Source organism: Solanum tuberosum, unplaced genomic scaffold (assembly GCF_000226075.1).
Source record: "Solanum tuberosum cultivar DM 1-3 516 R44 unplaced genomic scaffold, SolTub_3.0 scf01209, whole genome shotgun sequence".
NCBI lineage: Eukaryota > Viridiplantae > Streptophyta > Magnoliopsida > Solanales > Solanaceae > Solanum > Solanum tuberosum.
In genome coordinates, this window is record NW_006240093.1 from 1 (window position 1) to 15,400 (window position 15,400).

General features: G+C 27.8%; 2 protein-coding genes across 2 annotated transcripts; one reads left to right on the plus strand and one right to left on the minus strand.

Annotated features, from left to right (window-relative positions):
• The first annotated feature begins 650 nt into the window (after positions 1–650).
• LOC102593804 (protein C2-DOMAIN ABA-RELATED 7-like) lies at positions 651–3,161 on the plus strand. Its single transcript, XM_006367901.2, has 3 exons — positions 651–860; positions 2,107–2,202; positions 2,715–3,161. The coding sequence occupies exons 1-3, from the start codon at positions 759–761 to the stop codon at positions 3,009–3,011; spliced, it is 495 nt and encodes a 164-aa protein (XP_006367963.1). The 5' UTR covers positions 651–758; the 3' UTR covers positions 3,012–3,161.
• Positions 3,162–5,162: 2,001 nt separating this feature from the next.
• LOC102594120 (kirola-like) lies at positions 5,163–8,500 on the minus strand. The gene is made up of 3 exons (XM_006367902.2): positions 8,253–8,500; positions 6,660–7,097; positions 5,163–5,736 (listed from the first exon to the last, which is right to left on the minus strand). Exons 1-3 carry the CDS (start codon positions 8,437–8,439, stop codon positions 5,471–5,473), a joined length of 891 nt encoding a protein of 296 aa, XP_006367964.1. The 5' UTR covers positions 8,440–8,500; the 3' UTR covers positions 5,163–5,470.
• Between the last annotated feature and the right edge of the window lie 6,900 nt (positions 8,501–15,400).

Here is a 15,400-nt window from a genome sequence, read left to right on the forward strand (position 1 = left end):
CCCGCCCAGGGTGTAGGCTCGGGGCGTGACACCATGTGGCATAAATAATTTTCCAAAATTAAATATATTTTCTGTTAAAAATAATAACACAAATGAACTCTTTTTATATAGGTAATGGCATAGATAAACCTATTTTTTAACGAATGATCGATATAAATAATTTATTCATAATAATTCGATGACATGTTACAAAAAAAATCCTTTTAATAAAAGATGTGAGCAGGTAGTGTGACCAATGTTATGAATGGATCCGACTCAATAATTTTTTCGAATAACATTGGAATAAAGCTAACCAGGCCAAGGACGTTCAAGAATAACTCTAGAAAGTTATTAGATTCTCTTTGAAGACACTATTACAAAATAAGGAGTTAATTATGAATAAAATTTGACAATTAAATAAAAAAAATTGTATATTAATTTCATTTAGTTATAAATTAGTAATAGATTATTGGAAAAAAGTTAATTAGCTAAAATTATTTAGACTTTAGTGATGAATTAATTAGAAATTACCGATAATTTTTTTAAGTAGAAAGTGAGAGATTCTTTTAAGGTGAATAATGGACCGATGGTATAAGTTCCCATTTTCCTTTTTCTTTTTGAAATTCTAATTAAGTGCTAGAATTATTCTGAAGTGATAAAAAGAATAAATCAATACAAGGTCATGCAATAAATGAAAGTCCTTTTCTAAGGCCATATTGATATATTGTTGTGGCACATAAACCAATTAAGTTGAAAAAATTTCAATTTTTTTTTTAACGATGTTGGGACTTGTTAAAATTAGGGTGCATAGAGGCATCAATCTACCACTCAAGGATACATTTCATAGTGATCCTTATGTTGTTGTTACCATGGGTGATCAGGTACATGTTATAATATCTTCTTCTTTGATAATATTTTTGCATATTTCATGAGTTTGATCATATTGAATGGTCAAATATATCGTTTTTTAGAGGCATATCTAGGATAGGTTTTTCGATAATATAGTTGATCGAGCTTCTATATTTTTATATGAAAAATATTACATTCATTAATTACGACTCTTGATCATCCATGACTTTAATTTTTAGAAAATCTCGCTTTTATATCTTAGGATTTATTACAAAACCAACAATTTGGTCTTAGACTATGTGTTTTTATGTTTAATAAAGTTTCTAAAAAGCTCATGTATATACTCTCTTTATCTAATTAATTGTGTTGCTCTTTCTTTTTAGTCCGTTCAAATGTAATATTTTTTTATATTAGTAATCAGAAACACTCATCTTACCTTGAAGAAATAATTTATAAATATACAAATATTTATTACCATAAGTTAATTCATTTTTTGTAATATTCCATTTTCTTGTCAAATTTTACTATATTATAAGAGGAAGTTTCAAGTGCTCAAGTAGGCAACTGGTTAATATGCTTGCTTGAGCACTTTGAGGGTATTTGTGTAATTTTATTGGTGATTTTTCCGTTTTAATTTTGTTATCTTATTTTTATTTTTTTTATATTTAAAAATTACGTAAAAAAATTATAAATTATGATAATTGATAACTTGAAATATTTTTTAAAAAATATAAAAAGATCGACTAATTTTTGAAATTAATCTATCGGTGTCAACATAAAATAGGACAAAAGAAGTAACATGTATTATTTAATTTGGAAACTAAGTAAAAAGTATTGAAAATTTCAATAATTAACAATATTTGATTCACTCTTGAAATTTTATATGTCATATATATATTAGGACAAGGGGATCGGAATAACATATATTATTTAAAAATTAGGTAAAAAGTACTATAAATCACAATAATTAACAACTTAGAATATTTAAAAATCATATTAAAATTTAATTGACTCTCTAAATTCTATCTATATCACATAAATTAAGACAAAAAAAAAAAAACAGATATTGGACCCTTGCTAGCACAAACACATATATCTAGTATATTCACAAAAAATTGGAATGAAGTACATAAATCATATATCTCGAAAAACTATCTTGTTGTAAATCCAAAATTCATAAACTTAATTAAAATCATGAATATGTCTTTTTGTGTTTCATTATGTCAAAGTTTAAATAATATCTGTTATTTGTATTGATGTTCTGCAATTGTCTTATAGAAAGTGAAGACTAGTTGTAAGAAGAACAACTGCAACCCTGTCTGGGATGATGAATTGACCCTTGCACTGAAAAATCCAAATGTTCAAATTGTTTTGGTGAGTATTCTCTCTTCATATTATGCTTCAATGAAACTAATTAAGCTCAATTGTAGCTAAATATTTTTAGGTTAATAGATAGAAAATCTATTATCACTAAATGTCTTTGGCATAATACATAAACATGATCCTTAACTTGGCTTCAGCGGATAACTATGCCTTCATACTTTGAGTGTGCAGAAGTAAGCAGTTAAACTTGTATAAAATTGAACAAGTAGACTCACGTGTCCTACATGGCATAATATACGTAGGACACAAAATCTCCATGTAGGGTGTCATGTAGGACGGATATGCCCATTTGTTCAATTTTATAAAAGTTTAAGTGTCTATTTGTGTACATCCAAAGTTGAAGGTCGTAGTTTTCATCTGATGCCAAGTCAAGGATCATGTTTATGTATTATGTCAATGTCTTTTTTGTTGTAGTGAAGGTAAAAACTCAATTAGTCAACCAACTGAGCTACTAATATTTCTCGATATATATAATTTTAATTTGATGATTATGATATTTTCAGACTGTGTATGACAAGGATACATTTAGTAAAGATGACAAAATAGGTGAAGCAAAGATAGACATCAAACCATATCTTAAAGCATTGGAAATGAGCTATCATCAAGACCTTCCAAATGGTGTCAAAGTTCAGCCAAATAAAGACAATTGCTTAGCTAAGGAAAGTTGCATCATATGGGAAAATGGCAAATTGATCCAAGACATGACACTTATGTTGCAAAATGTGGAGTGTGGTGAAGTAAAATTGCAAATTGAGGTGATTCCTAAAATGTTATCTGAGGATGCATTTTATGTTGCATAAGCTATAATTTTATTAGTAAATTTTATAATATGTATAAGTGTTATGGGATGAGCCTTGTATTAGGTCATTCTAATTGATAAATAATGTGCAAACACTAGTTGGTATTTGCCACATGCTTTATGTAATATAAGGGCCATACTATTTTTACTATTTCTGTTGTAATAAATTAAAATCATTGTGTTTGATGATCCAATCAACTAATGGTATAATGGTTGAAGAGAAAATAATAATACTCAGTTAGACATTCAAAAGAAGTGTATTAAATCAAGAATAAACATAACACGCTTTTATTATAAACGTATTATTCTAACTCTATTTACGGAAGGCCAAGACTACAAAATAGACATTACAATATAAAGAGCTTTACTTGAACACAAAGATCTTTTAAAAAATATTACATGAAATATTTTATGATAATGGATATTTAAGAAACGATTCATGAATTTTTTAATAGTTTTTTTAAAAAGATATCTCTGTATTTTAATTTTCTTTTCACCCTTATTTAAGGTCCATTAATATAAAATGGCTCCTACTATATATGTAAGTATATCACATATACAAAATAGGGAAAAAGGACAAATATACCCACAAACTATCGTAAATGGTATGCAGATATCCTCCGTTATATTTTTTGGACATTGGTGTCCTTACGAGAAAATGATCAAAATAGTCCTTAATATATAGGGGCTGTTTTCTTTTGGTCCTTAATATATTTGACATGATTGATATAGTCCTTAATGTATTATAAAAGGGGCTCAAGTTGATCTTTTGCCCTAAAATTAACAAATTCATCAAAATTTTCTGTTCAGTTTGATCCTGGGTCCCACTAAAAATAAATCCAAAATCTTTTTCCATTCTTCTTCATCCTCTATGTTTTCCTTCATAAGCTCTGGTTCAAAGAGCTTGTGATTCATTCTTTTTTTTGCCTCAGCCATCGAAAGAAACTTTCTTCTTCTCTGTGAACAGCAAATGTCAAAAAGAAAGGTATTTTTCTCTTCTTAGTTCATCGGTTAAGTCCTAATTTTCAAAACCTTCTCCAATTTAAAGGTGATGAGTGAACTCTAGTAGAAGCAATTCTTGAAGCTTTTAGTGTCATTGTTAAGAAAAATCGATAATATTTGAAGATAAATACAATAGCTCTAATCAAAGCCGACGAAATTGATCCACGATCAATGTTTGTGATTCTGAAATTCATAAAGAAATTGAGTGAGTATTTGAAATCGACAAGTTACACCTTTTATCGTAATACATTAAGGACTATATGGATCATATCAAATATATTAAGGACCAAAATAAAGTAACCTCAATACGTTAAGGATTATTTTGATCATTTTCTCGTGCTCTTGCCGTCCAAAAACTAGAGCATATATACCTTTTATACTAACGGACATGCACGTGTCATAATCTTATCCATCGATCCAACATTTATTAAATATCGGATCGACGGATAAAATTATGTCACGTGTCCCTAATTAGTCTTCCGTTAGAGTGAAGGACATATATGCTCTAGTTCTTTGACGGTAGGGACACCTATGTCCCAAAAGTATGACAAAGGGTATATGCATACCATTTACGATAGTTCTAGAATATATTTGTCATTTTACCCTATAAAATATAATGTGATAAAAGAATAGTGCCTTACTCCACTGGAAATTTCTCTTCAAGTCCATGTGACATGTTGCTATATAATAATGTATATAACTGACATTGTATATAAAATATGGTTGAGAATATTTACTTTCTAGAAAGAAAGTAAAGAACACAATTCCCAAAAACCAATCTTTCATTTCTTTTAGAAAAAGATCATTTATTCGAGGGATGTGGGCATGTGGCTAGTAGATAAGACTCTTCCATTTTTCATCAGAGATGAGTAAATATTAAGACCTAGATAAGTAAATAAGGGAAGTCCTAATTAAAAGAAGCATTTTCTTTTTATTAATGGGTCGTACGCGATATGAATTCAGATTAATTGAAGTTCTAATATGAATAATATATCTAATGTAATCTCGTAAGTAAAGTCAAGAGATATGGTGTATTCATAGATCTTTCTCTTACCTAACCTTGTGAAAATAGAGATTATTTCTATTAAGCCATCAACTCGACCAAAATATATCAAAAACAAATATAGAAAAAAAATACAAGAGCAATATTAAAAATACAAACTGTTTTTTCAATCCACAACAAAATATATTAGAAATTACATATTCACTCATTTTGCCTTATTTTATTTTTATTCTTGTTACATGCAGTAGACATTTCAAAGCACACTCATTAATAACAACAAACGTACGTTATTACAAGACTTGAGACAACATCTTAGTTCCAAGCATTCACCATATATTGTTCGTACTCTTTAAAAATATTGGCACACATGTGACAGTATAGCATCTGTCAATATATTTTCAAAGAATCCGAGCAATATATATATATATATATATATATATAGTCGTAGGTATATATCAATTGAGATGGTGAGTCTCAATATCTTTTGTGATATTGAGGCATAATTCCATTAAAGTGTGTGGATCGGGCACATTACAATTCCTCTTTTCATATTCCAAGATCCAAGTAACTATATTATCTTCACCTTTTGTTTCAACATGAACAGTGAGGTAAAATGAATTATAATCCTCCAATATATCTCCTCCAGTCACTTTGAATTTAACCAACTTCTTTTCTTCATCTATTTCTTCAACTACATTCTTTGCCACCTTCTCTTTCCCATCTACAAACAAAGATATATAGTAAGAATTTAATACTACTAATTCCTTTTATCAAATGAGAGTATTTGAATTGAATTTGAACGAGTTAAAATGATTCGAATTAATAAATGCATAGAAGCATAACTCATTGAAAATTTGATTAGGTTAACGGATCGAACATGTCAATTTAAGCTAAATAATGTGTCACAATTTAATGTCTTAAAATCTCTTTTTATTTGTTTATTATTTTAATTGCCTAATCAAACTAACCAAAGTTTTGTCCATTTAATTATCATGTCTATAGCTAACCAACTGTGGCAATCCATTATGTCCAATTCAAAATCACTTTTTATTTCTTTATTATTTAGTTACCTAATCAAAACAAACAAAGTTTTACCCTTCATTTAATTATCAGGTCTATATCTAACCAACAGATCCAAAAAATTATTTATTTTTATATGTGATTATAAATTTTGACTTGTCTAAGCTGTCATAAGATTAGATTATGACCAATTGTTTAATCAAGACAAAACATGTACTGAGTATTGGAACAATTAACTTAGATATAAAATGTTTACTTCCCTATCTCAATAATTGAGTAGTATATTTTTAGAAACAAATTAACTTTCAATTTTTTAGTTTATCATTATTGGGATATTTTATATCCACACAAATGTCTAAAACTTATTGTAAATCACAACTTTAAAAACCTATCTTTTTCTTATTCTTTCTCTAAATTTTAAATCCAATCAAACGATTTCACATAAATTGGAACAAAAAAGATAATAGTAAGCTTAAAATGCATATTATGGATTTCGAACTCAAAACTTCATGAAAAGTAGGAAACATTTTCTCTTTAATGGACCATACGCATCACAAAGCTAGATTAATTGAGTCAGTAAGTATCAAACATCGAATAACAAGAAAGAGTAGGACGTAGGCTTACCATGGGTGAAGTTCCAAACGATAACAGAACCAACAGTGCCCCATTCACCTTCATGAATATCGACATTTTGTATATAACCAGGTGACATACTAGAAATATGATGTGGTCTATACCTAAATATTTCATGAAACACATCCCCATCAGACTTGATATTTATCTCAGAAACTAACTTTCCTGTTAGGTGATGAGTCTCAATATCTTTTGTAACATCAAGACAAAATTTCATTAGTGTGTGAGGATCTGGAATATCTTGATTCAACTTCTCATATTCCAAAATCCAAGTAACTAAATTGTCTTCACCCTTTGTTTCAACATGAACAGTGATGTAAAATGATTTGTAATAGTCCAATATATCTCCTCCAATCACCTTGAATTTAACAAGCTTCTTTTCTTCATCTATTTCTTGAATTATTTCCTTCGCAACCTTTTCCTTCCCATCTACAATATACACAAGCTTTAGTTAGCAACTTTCAAATAAAGTGTATATAACAAATTATACTTATTGACTCTTTAAATATTGAATTCATCTATGCATATTATATTTACACAAATCTCTAATGTGCAAAAAAATACTCCATTTAATTGAATTAAGTATTGTTTTACCACTCAATATGGTTCAAATTAAGTAAGTGTCTCTAAATCAAGATAACATTATTACCTCCATTTTAATTTATTTGTGTTCCTTTCTTTTTTTAGTTTGTTTTTAAAATGATGTTTTTTTTATCTCTTTAATTTCAATTTTACACATGACATATTTTAAGACCACAAGATTAAAAGACATTTGAATAATATTCTATGTATCTTTAGTTTAACATCATAAGATTCAAAAAATTCCTTTACTTTTTAAACTCTGAATCAAATCAAAACCACACAAACATATTAAAATAGAGGAAGTAATTATTTTTGTCAACTCAACCCTTTCACCAATAAATGATCTAAAAGTCCGAGGAGAGATAAAGAGTAATTTGAGGAACAATAAGGTTAATTTATTCAAATGATCATATGGGGATGCAGTGTTGTGATATCAGATTCATCTATATCGAGTACTCTCAATGTAGATCTTAAGTCTACGCATAAATATTTACTAAATTTGTAAAAAATATAATAGATCTGAAATCATAACTTATAAAATATAATACATTTAAGGCTAAGAAGCTTATCGTTTGAATTTATATATATTTAAATTCTGCACTTATGCATGCATCTTTATTTATGATCACCAATCATTAATTTTTTTGTAATAAATGTGTTAAAAACCTTAAACAATACTTATTTTAGAACATAGAGAGTACCATAAAATGGAGGCTGACATTATAAGGGCAGATCTAGCCCTTAAGGTACATGTAGATTCAAATTATCCTTATTTTTATTTGTTAAATGGATCTTCAATCTAATTCAACCTCAAAAATTAGCAGTATCAAAAATTCAAAATAATATTTGTAAATATATTATTATGGACTACTCAAGTAAGTTAAACTATTATTTTATGTTAACTCAAGATCATTATAGAATTTTATAAACTTTAAAATCGAAATTCACTTCTGATCAATATAACAAGAAGTTGAAGTGGTATAAAAAGTGGTGGCAACTTACCATGGGTAAAATTCCAAAAAATGACAGAGCCAACGGTACCCCATTCACCTTCATGAATATCCACATTTTGTATTTTATCAGAACTCATAGTTGAAATATGATGTGGTCTATGCCTAAAAATCTCATGAAACACATCTCCATCACACTTAATATTTATCTCTGAAACCAACTTTCCTTCAAGACTCATTTTCTCTTCTCTCTCAAACGAAATCTTACAAAGATGAAGTGTGTGTGGTTCATTATTAACATGAATCTCTATGTCCTTTTATAGTTGGACAATATGTCTACACCATAAATCTTTTATATATTTTTAGAATATAAATATTAACAATTGAAAATTTTAACAGCTAAGTTAGTTGATTATCTAAACTTTTTGTAAGTGTTTAATTTTTTATATAGTCATCGATACAAAAACGGCTCTTCGTCTATATTGTTAAATTAGGTCTTAGGTCTAACTCACACTCCAAAAGCTAGCTCAAAGGGAGGAGGATTGCCCAAGCATTATAAGGAGTCCACCCATCTCATTAACCACTGATGTGGGACTTTTGTCATTCTTTAACATATATCTATCCCAACTTCTAAGCAATTATATTTTTATATACCTTTTCTTTATTTTAAAACAAGTGTTACGTTATATTTTTATTTTGTTTTGAAATAAATAATATTTTACATAACTAAAAAGACATAAATGATATTTTTTAATTTGAAATTTATTTAAGTGAAGAAAATTTTATTTAATAAAAAAATTACTAAATGATACACTTTTTCCAAAATATTTATATTAAGTATATGTTAATAAAAATACTTCCTTTGTTCATTTTTACTTGTCACTGTTTGACTTGATACACCCTTTAAGAAAATAATTATTGATATAGGTATTTTATCAAAATACTCCTATAAGATGATGTTTAGTGTTAAGTTTTGGAAAATGATTAGGAGAATAAATATTTAATTGTGAAGGTAAAACATGGAAAAGGTAGAACTTTTTTAAAATTTTAAACGTTTAATTCATTCACTTCATAATTAATAGGGGTAAAATGATAAACTCACTATATCAATAATTATTTTCGTAATAGATGTGTCAGTTTAAAAGTAGACAAGTAATTAGGAACCGAGAGAGTACAAAGTAAGGAATTGAAAAGTTGTCATTTCATACCCCTCAAATGTACTTTAAAAAGTTGTCATTTCTTCTTCTTTAGTCTGAATTAATAAATTTAGATACCTTACTCTCTAAATTAGCAACCTATATCTATTTTAATTTTTTTTATATTATGATATTTTGTTCTATTTTAATCAAAATTATGAATTTACCAATAGAACAAGTAAATCTTATTTATAAAGTAAGAAATCGTTTTTAGGCATATATAATGTTATGTTGGAATAATAATAAAATATTATAATTTTTTATTTGTATGAGTAATTTTGATAATAAAACCAAAACATAATTTATACAATTAAAAATGAAAGAATAAAAAATATTTAAATATCTATTAAATGTATGTAATATAAAGTAAATTTTTTTAAAAAAATAACTATTAAATGTATGTAATATAAAGTAATTATTAAAAATAGAAATATACTAAATATCTTATTAATTCTCAAAATCTATTATTTGGGAATAAAAAGGGACTTTTCTATTTAAGAAACATATATTTTTAATAAGGATGATATATAAATAAAAACAAAGCAAATAATTAATATAGACGATAAAATCTATTGTTTAAATATTGAATAAATTAAAATGAACAGAGAATAATCGATTAAATATATAAAAAAAATACGTCAGGATGACAGAATAAAAAAAATTATTTTTGCTTTTCTTCTTTATGGATTTGAAAACAAAAGTTATTTCACCAATAGGACTTTGTTTTCGAGAGCTAGAATGGATACTAATTATGATGATTACTGCATTGATTTTTAATAAGGATGATATATAAATAAAAATAAAGAGAATAATTAATATAGACGACAAAATTTATTTTTAAAATATTGAATAAAGAACAATCGATTAAATATATATATAAATAAGTCAGGATTATGATGATTACTAGGAAGATGGGACATGTTTTCGAGAGCAATAATTGATATTAATTATGATGATTACTTGTGCATAGAGGTGTATGTATTAAAAACTTTGATTTTGAATAAATAATTAGGGAAAAGGTATAAATTTTCCCTTTAAACTTGTCACGAAAAATCAGTTACATGTTTATACTATTATGACGATCTTACACACCTGAATTACTTGAAAGTGAATTTATTTCAACTGACACACATACAACCAGTCACATGATCAGAAAGTGTTTCACACTTGCGTCACGTCATCACCATGTCACTCCCACATCAATAATTACGTCAGATTTTTTTCAAAAATATTCATGTCACCCAATTTCTTCTTTTTCCCTAGACACCATCAAACCCACCATTAAATCACTATCATTATTGCTATTATCATCAAATTCACTTCTCCACCACCCATAGTCAAATTCACCACCGAAATCTTCCACAACCATTGCCATCATAAAAAATTGATAACAAACATCATAAATTTAACTAAATTCACCATCGAAATCATATCACTATCGTTGAAAATCATCACAATCATAACCATAAATTCACCATCGATCCACATCAAAATCATGAGTTTCATTGTCATTATCGAAATTAAAAGTCATACCACCACTAATTTTTCACCCATCACCAAACTCACCACAAAAATTATCACAATATACGAATTTCATTCAAGCTCAAAGAGAGAATTGTGAAAACTTGCAATAGTTATTTGCAAAGATTTTAGTCACACAATTGAAAAACTAATGCTCGATTTACTATTACTGATTTTGAAGAAAATTTAGAGAGGATTTTTCTGAGAAAGAAGAAAGATCTATGAACATACATTAAAAGTTGAATTTTGTGAAAAAACCCAGAAACTTTTTACACAAAAAAGCAAGATCTGAATTTTTTCTTATTTCAAATGCTCACAATCAACAAAAAAACACAAAAATAAATTGAATAATCCGTTCTTGACTTGACGAATTTGATGTGGGAATAGTAAGGATTGACCAATTCTAGATGTCTAGCCGAATTTTTTTCCGAACAGTGAACCTAATTAATTGAACAACTTAGCGATCTTTGCGATGAATTTCTATCCCGCAATGTTGTTTTCTATTTTTCTCTTGAAAATTTATCATGAAAAAAAATATATTTTCACATTAGCCATAGCAAAAAGAGTGTTTGTGATAAGAAAAAAAATGGAGAAAGAAGAAAGGTAGGGTAACATGAAGGAGAAGGGTGGGGGTGGAAAAATTTTGTCTTTTTTTTTTAACTCTAACGCGCCTTTTTTATCTTTTTTATTTAATCTTATTTCCATGTCAGCTTTGAGGGTGGTATTAAATTAACTTTTGAATGGTGTGTGTAATAGATCGCCTCAATAGTTTAAGTGTGTAACTGACTTTTCGAAACAACTTCAAGGGTGAATTTATGCCTTTTTCTCAAATAATTAAGTACTATATAATATCCTTTTGGTATGATTTAATATTTTTAAGTTTGATTTTAGTTTTTTTATATAATAAATTTATAATCATAATTTATTCAGCTTCAACTTAATTTCTACTTTTTTAGAAATGTTTCTATTTTTTTCATACTATAAGTATTAGTAACACCTTATATATAGGAATATTCAAAATAAAGCATAAATAATTTCCTTAGTTAATTATCTACACAAAAATGATATGTCAATTAAATAGGGTAGTTTGATTTTAATGTTTTGTTATTTAATAAATTGATAGTCATAGCTGTTTGATTTCAATTTAGTTTTTTTTTTTTTTGTTTTATGAAAGTTCTCAATTCAAAAGAAAAATAATTTCATCTGTTAAGCATTCATGGAAAAGATATTTCAATTAAAATAGAATAGTCGAAATTTCAACATCTAAAATAATCAGTTTTCTACAAATACTAATTAATTAATTTATTAGCATTTCAATAATATGCATTAATTGTATATGTAATTATACACTGCTATATCATTTAATATTTTTATATTTTTTATAAGTACCAAAATATCATATCGAATATTAAAAAATATAGTATATAATAAATACTGTAAGAACTCAGCTCAAGTACTTGAAGGTTCAAACAAAATTTTGGTTAGGCCCTTTGAGTTATATTATCAATAGACTATAGAATATCTAAACTTATCATGTGACCAAATTTTTTATTTTTTTTTGGTAACTATATATATTTTTATTACCAATTGATAATTAATCTGTAAAAAAACAAAGAAACAGGACAGCCCCCAAACGCAGTTGCAACATCTTAACTACTCATCTTATCCACTAGTAGAATTAATCAATTCACATCTATATTCCTAAGATACTTAGAACAAAACAGAATCTGGAAAAACAGAAAGAAGATCAAGCCCACTGAATGCACAGTGTCCCCTTAAGGAAATTATTCCCCTCTAGTATCCAAGGTTTGATTTGGAATATGTCCTCCCAGAATAGAATGATCTCAATCACCAGTGTATTGATACCCAAAACGCTGGTGTCAGCGAGCCACTCAACGGCAGTAAAGTACACTTAGAATACTAGATTTAGTAGTAGAAGAAGAAGTCCAGAAATTGGTTCTATTAAAATGAGAGGAAATTCCTCAATTTGTAGAAAACAGAGGGTAGTGTGAAAAGGTTCTTATTGTGCCTTACCGGAAAGGTCACAAACCTTTGAAAAGTCACAATCTTTCGGAAAGGTCACCACCTTTCATAAAAGTCACAACTTTTCATGAAAGTCACAACTTTTGATAAAAGTCACAACTCTTCATAATAGTCGCAACTTTTCATCAAAGTCACAACTCTTCATAATAGTCGCAACTTTTCATCAAAGTCACAACTCTTCATAATAGTCGCAACTTTTCATCAAAGTCACAACTCTTCATAATAGTCGCAACTTTTCATCAAAGTCACAACTCTTCATAATAGTCGCAACTTTTCATCAAAGTCACAACTCTTCATAATAGTCGCAACTTTTCATCAAAGTCACAACTCTTCATAATAGTCGCAACTTTTCATCAAAGTCACAACTCTTCATAATAGTCGCAACTTTTCATCAAAGTCACAACTCTTCATAATAGTCGCAACTTTTCATCAAAGTCACAACTCTTCATAATAGTCGCAACTTTTCATCAAAGTCACAACTCTTCATAATAGTCGCAACTTTTCATCAAAGTCACAACTCTTCATAATAGTCGCAACTTTTCATCAAAGTCACAACTCTTCATAATAGTCGCAACTTTTCATCAAAGTCACAACTCTTCATAATAGTCGCAACTTTTCATCAAAGTCACAACTCTTCATAATAGTCGCAACTTTTCATCAAAGTCACAACTCTTCATAATAGTCGCAACTTTTCATCAAAGTCACAACTCTTCATAATAGTCGCAACTTTTCATCAAAGTCACAACTCTTCATAATAGTCGCAACTTTTCATCAAAGTCACAACTCTTCATAATAGTCGCAACTTTTCATCAAAGTCACAACTCTTCATAATAGTCGCAACTTTTCATCAAAGTCACAACTCTTCATAATAGTCGCAACTTTTCATCAAAGTCACAACTCTTCATAATAGTCGCAACTTTTCATCAAAGTCACAACTCTTCATAATAGTCGCAACTTTTCATCAAAGTCACAACTCTTCATAAAAGTCGCAACTCTTCATTTTCCATTCACACATTTTAAAACGCAACAATATCTACTAATCATGGATAAAAATTCAAACTGCTATAAAATTTTGCTAAGTTTACCTTCATAAATCCTCTAACAAGTACTTTCTTGAACATGGACACAGATTGTAGCTGTATGCGGATTTATAACTCAATTATTATCACTTAAAATCATTATTATAATTTAAACATGTCATGTAGAAAATTAAAATTGAAAAATTATCAAAAAAAAAAACATTATTTTCAAACGAACGAAAAAAATAAGATAAACAAATTAAATCGAATATTGATCCAATGGTTCGTGCTATTTCATGTGGTGGCCGGTTGACATATTTGTAAAATATTATCCCACATGATTCACAGACATAAGTTGTCCATCACAATAATTGATTTGCATTATTATTCTGACATTAGTTGGAGTTGGTAAATGAATTTAAAGAGTTCATTCAATATTTTTAGAACTTCAATCAATGGAGAAACAATATTATAATTTGCCATACATCATATATATATCTTTCAACAATAGATTATTATTTTTTTAGTAAAATAGTGATAACATCTACATACATTCTCTCAAATTCTTCAGATTCCGCGGAATTTCACTTAATTTGTTGTTGTTACCCTACTATCTACCTTTGAACTTAGTGGTATACATGAGGATTTAATTGGTTATCGCTAAAAAAATGATCTTTAATAATAATTAATTAATTGTAATAGTGATAAGAGGGAGTTGCTCAGATGGTAAGTAAGTACTCCTCACTTCCAACTCAAAGGTTGTGAGTTCAAGTCACCAAAAAAACAAAAAAAGTGTGACCTCCTAAGGAGGGGTAAAAAAAAAAAAAAAAAAAAATTTTAGCATTTGATGTTAATATGCATATTATTGCCTTTTTAGATGGATACTTTGGTAATATTTTATTTTTTATACCTGATATATATGATGGAGGATAGGTTGATAAGGGGATGTCAAGACGATAAAGAACTAACAGACTTTTAAGCTAATATTTTTCTTTCGAAAAAAGTAAAATATTTCATAAGGTGCAACACTGATTAATATTGTACATGTACTTTTTTACCTTAATATGGTATTATAACCTAAAGGAAAATTTTTGTGAAGTTTGCTGAGTCAGCGTGGATCATAGTATATCTTAAGTTTAAACGATGGTAAATATGATATAAAAGTCGAACTCTGAGGTTAAAATTTGGATTTATAATTTTTAAATATTAGGATAAGGACATTAGGTGTAATATATCTTAAGTTTTAAATTTATTTTTTTACATATTTTTTTTAAAATTCTCAATGTCAATAAAAAATTTCAATTACAGCTATCAAGTTCGATAGAATAATATGTCAGATTTCTAACTTCGCTTCCAGAGTGATGGTGTGACCAAACGGAGGTGCCATTCCCTACATATTAAATACTTCAGTATGGTTTAAC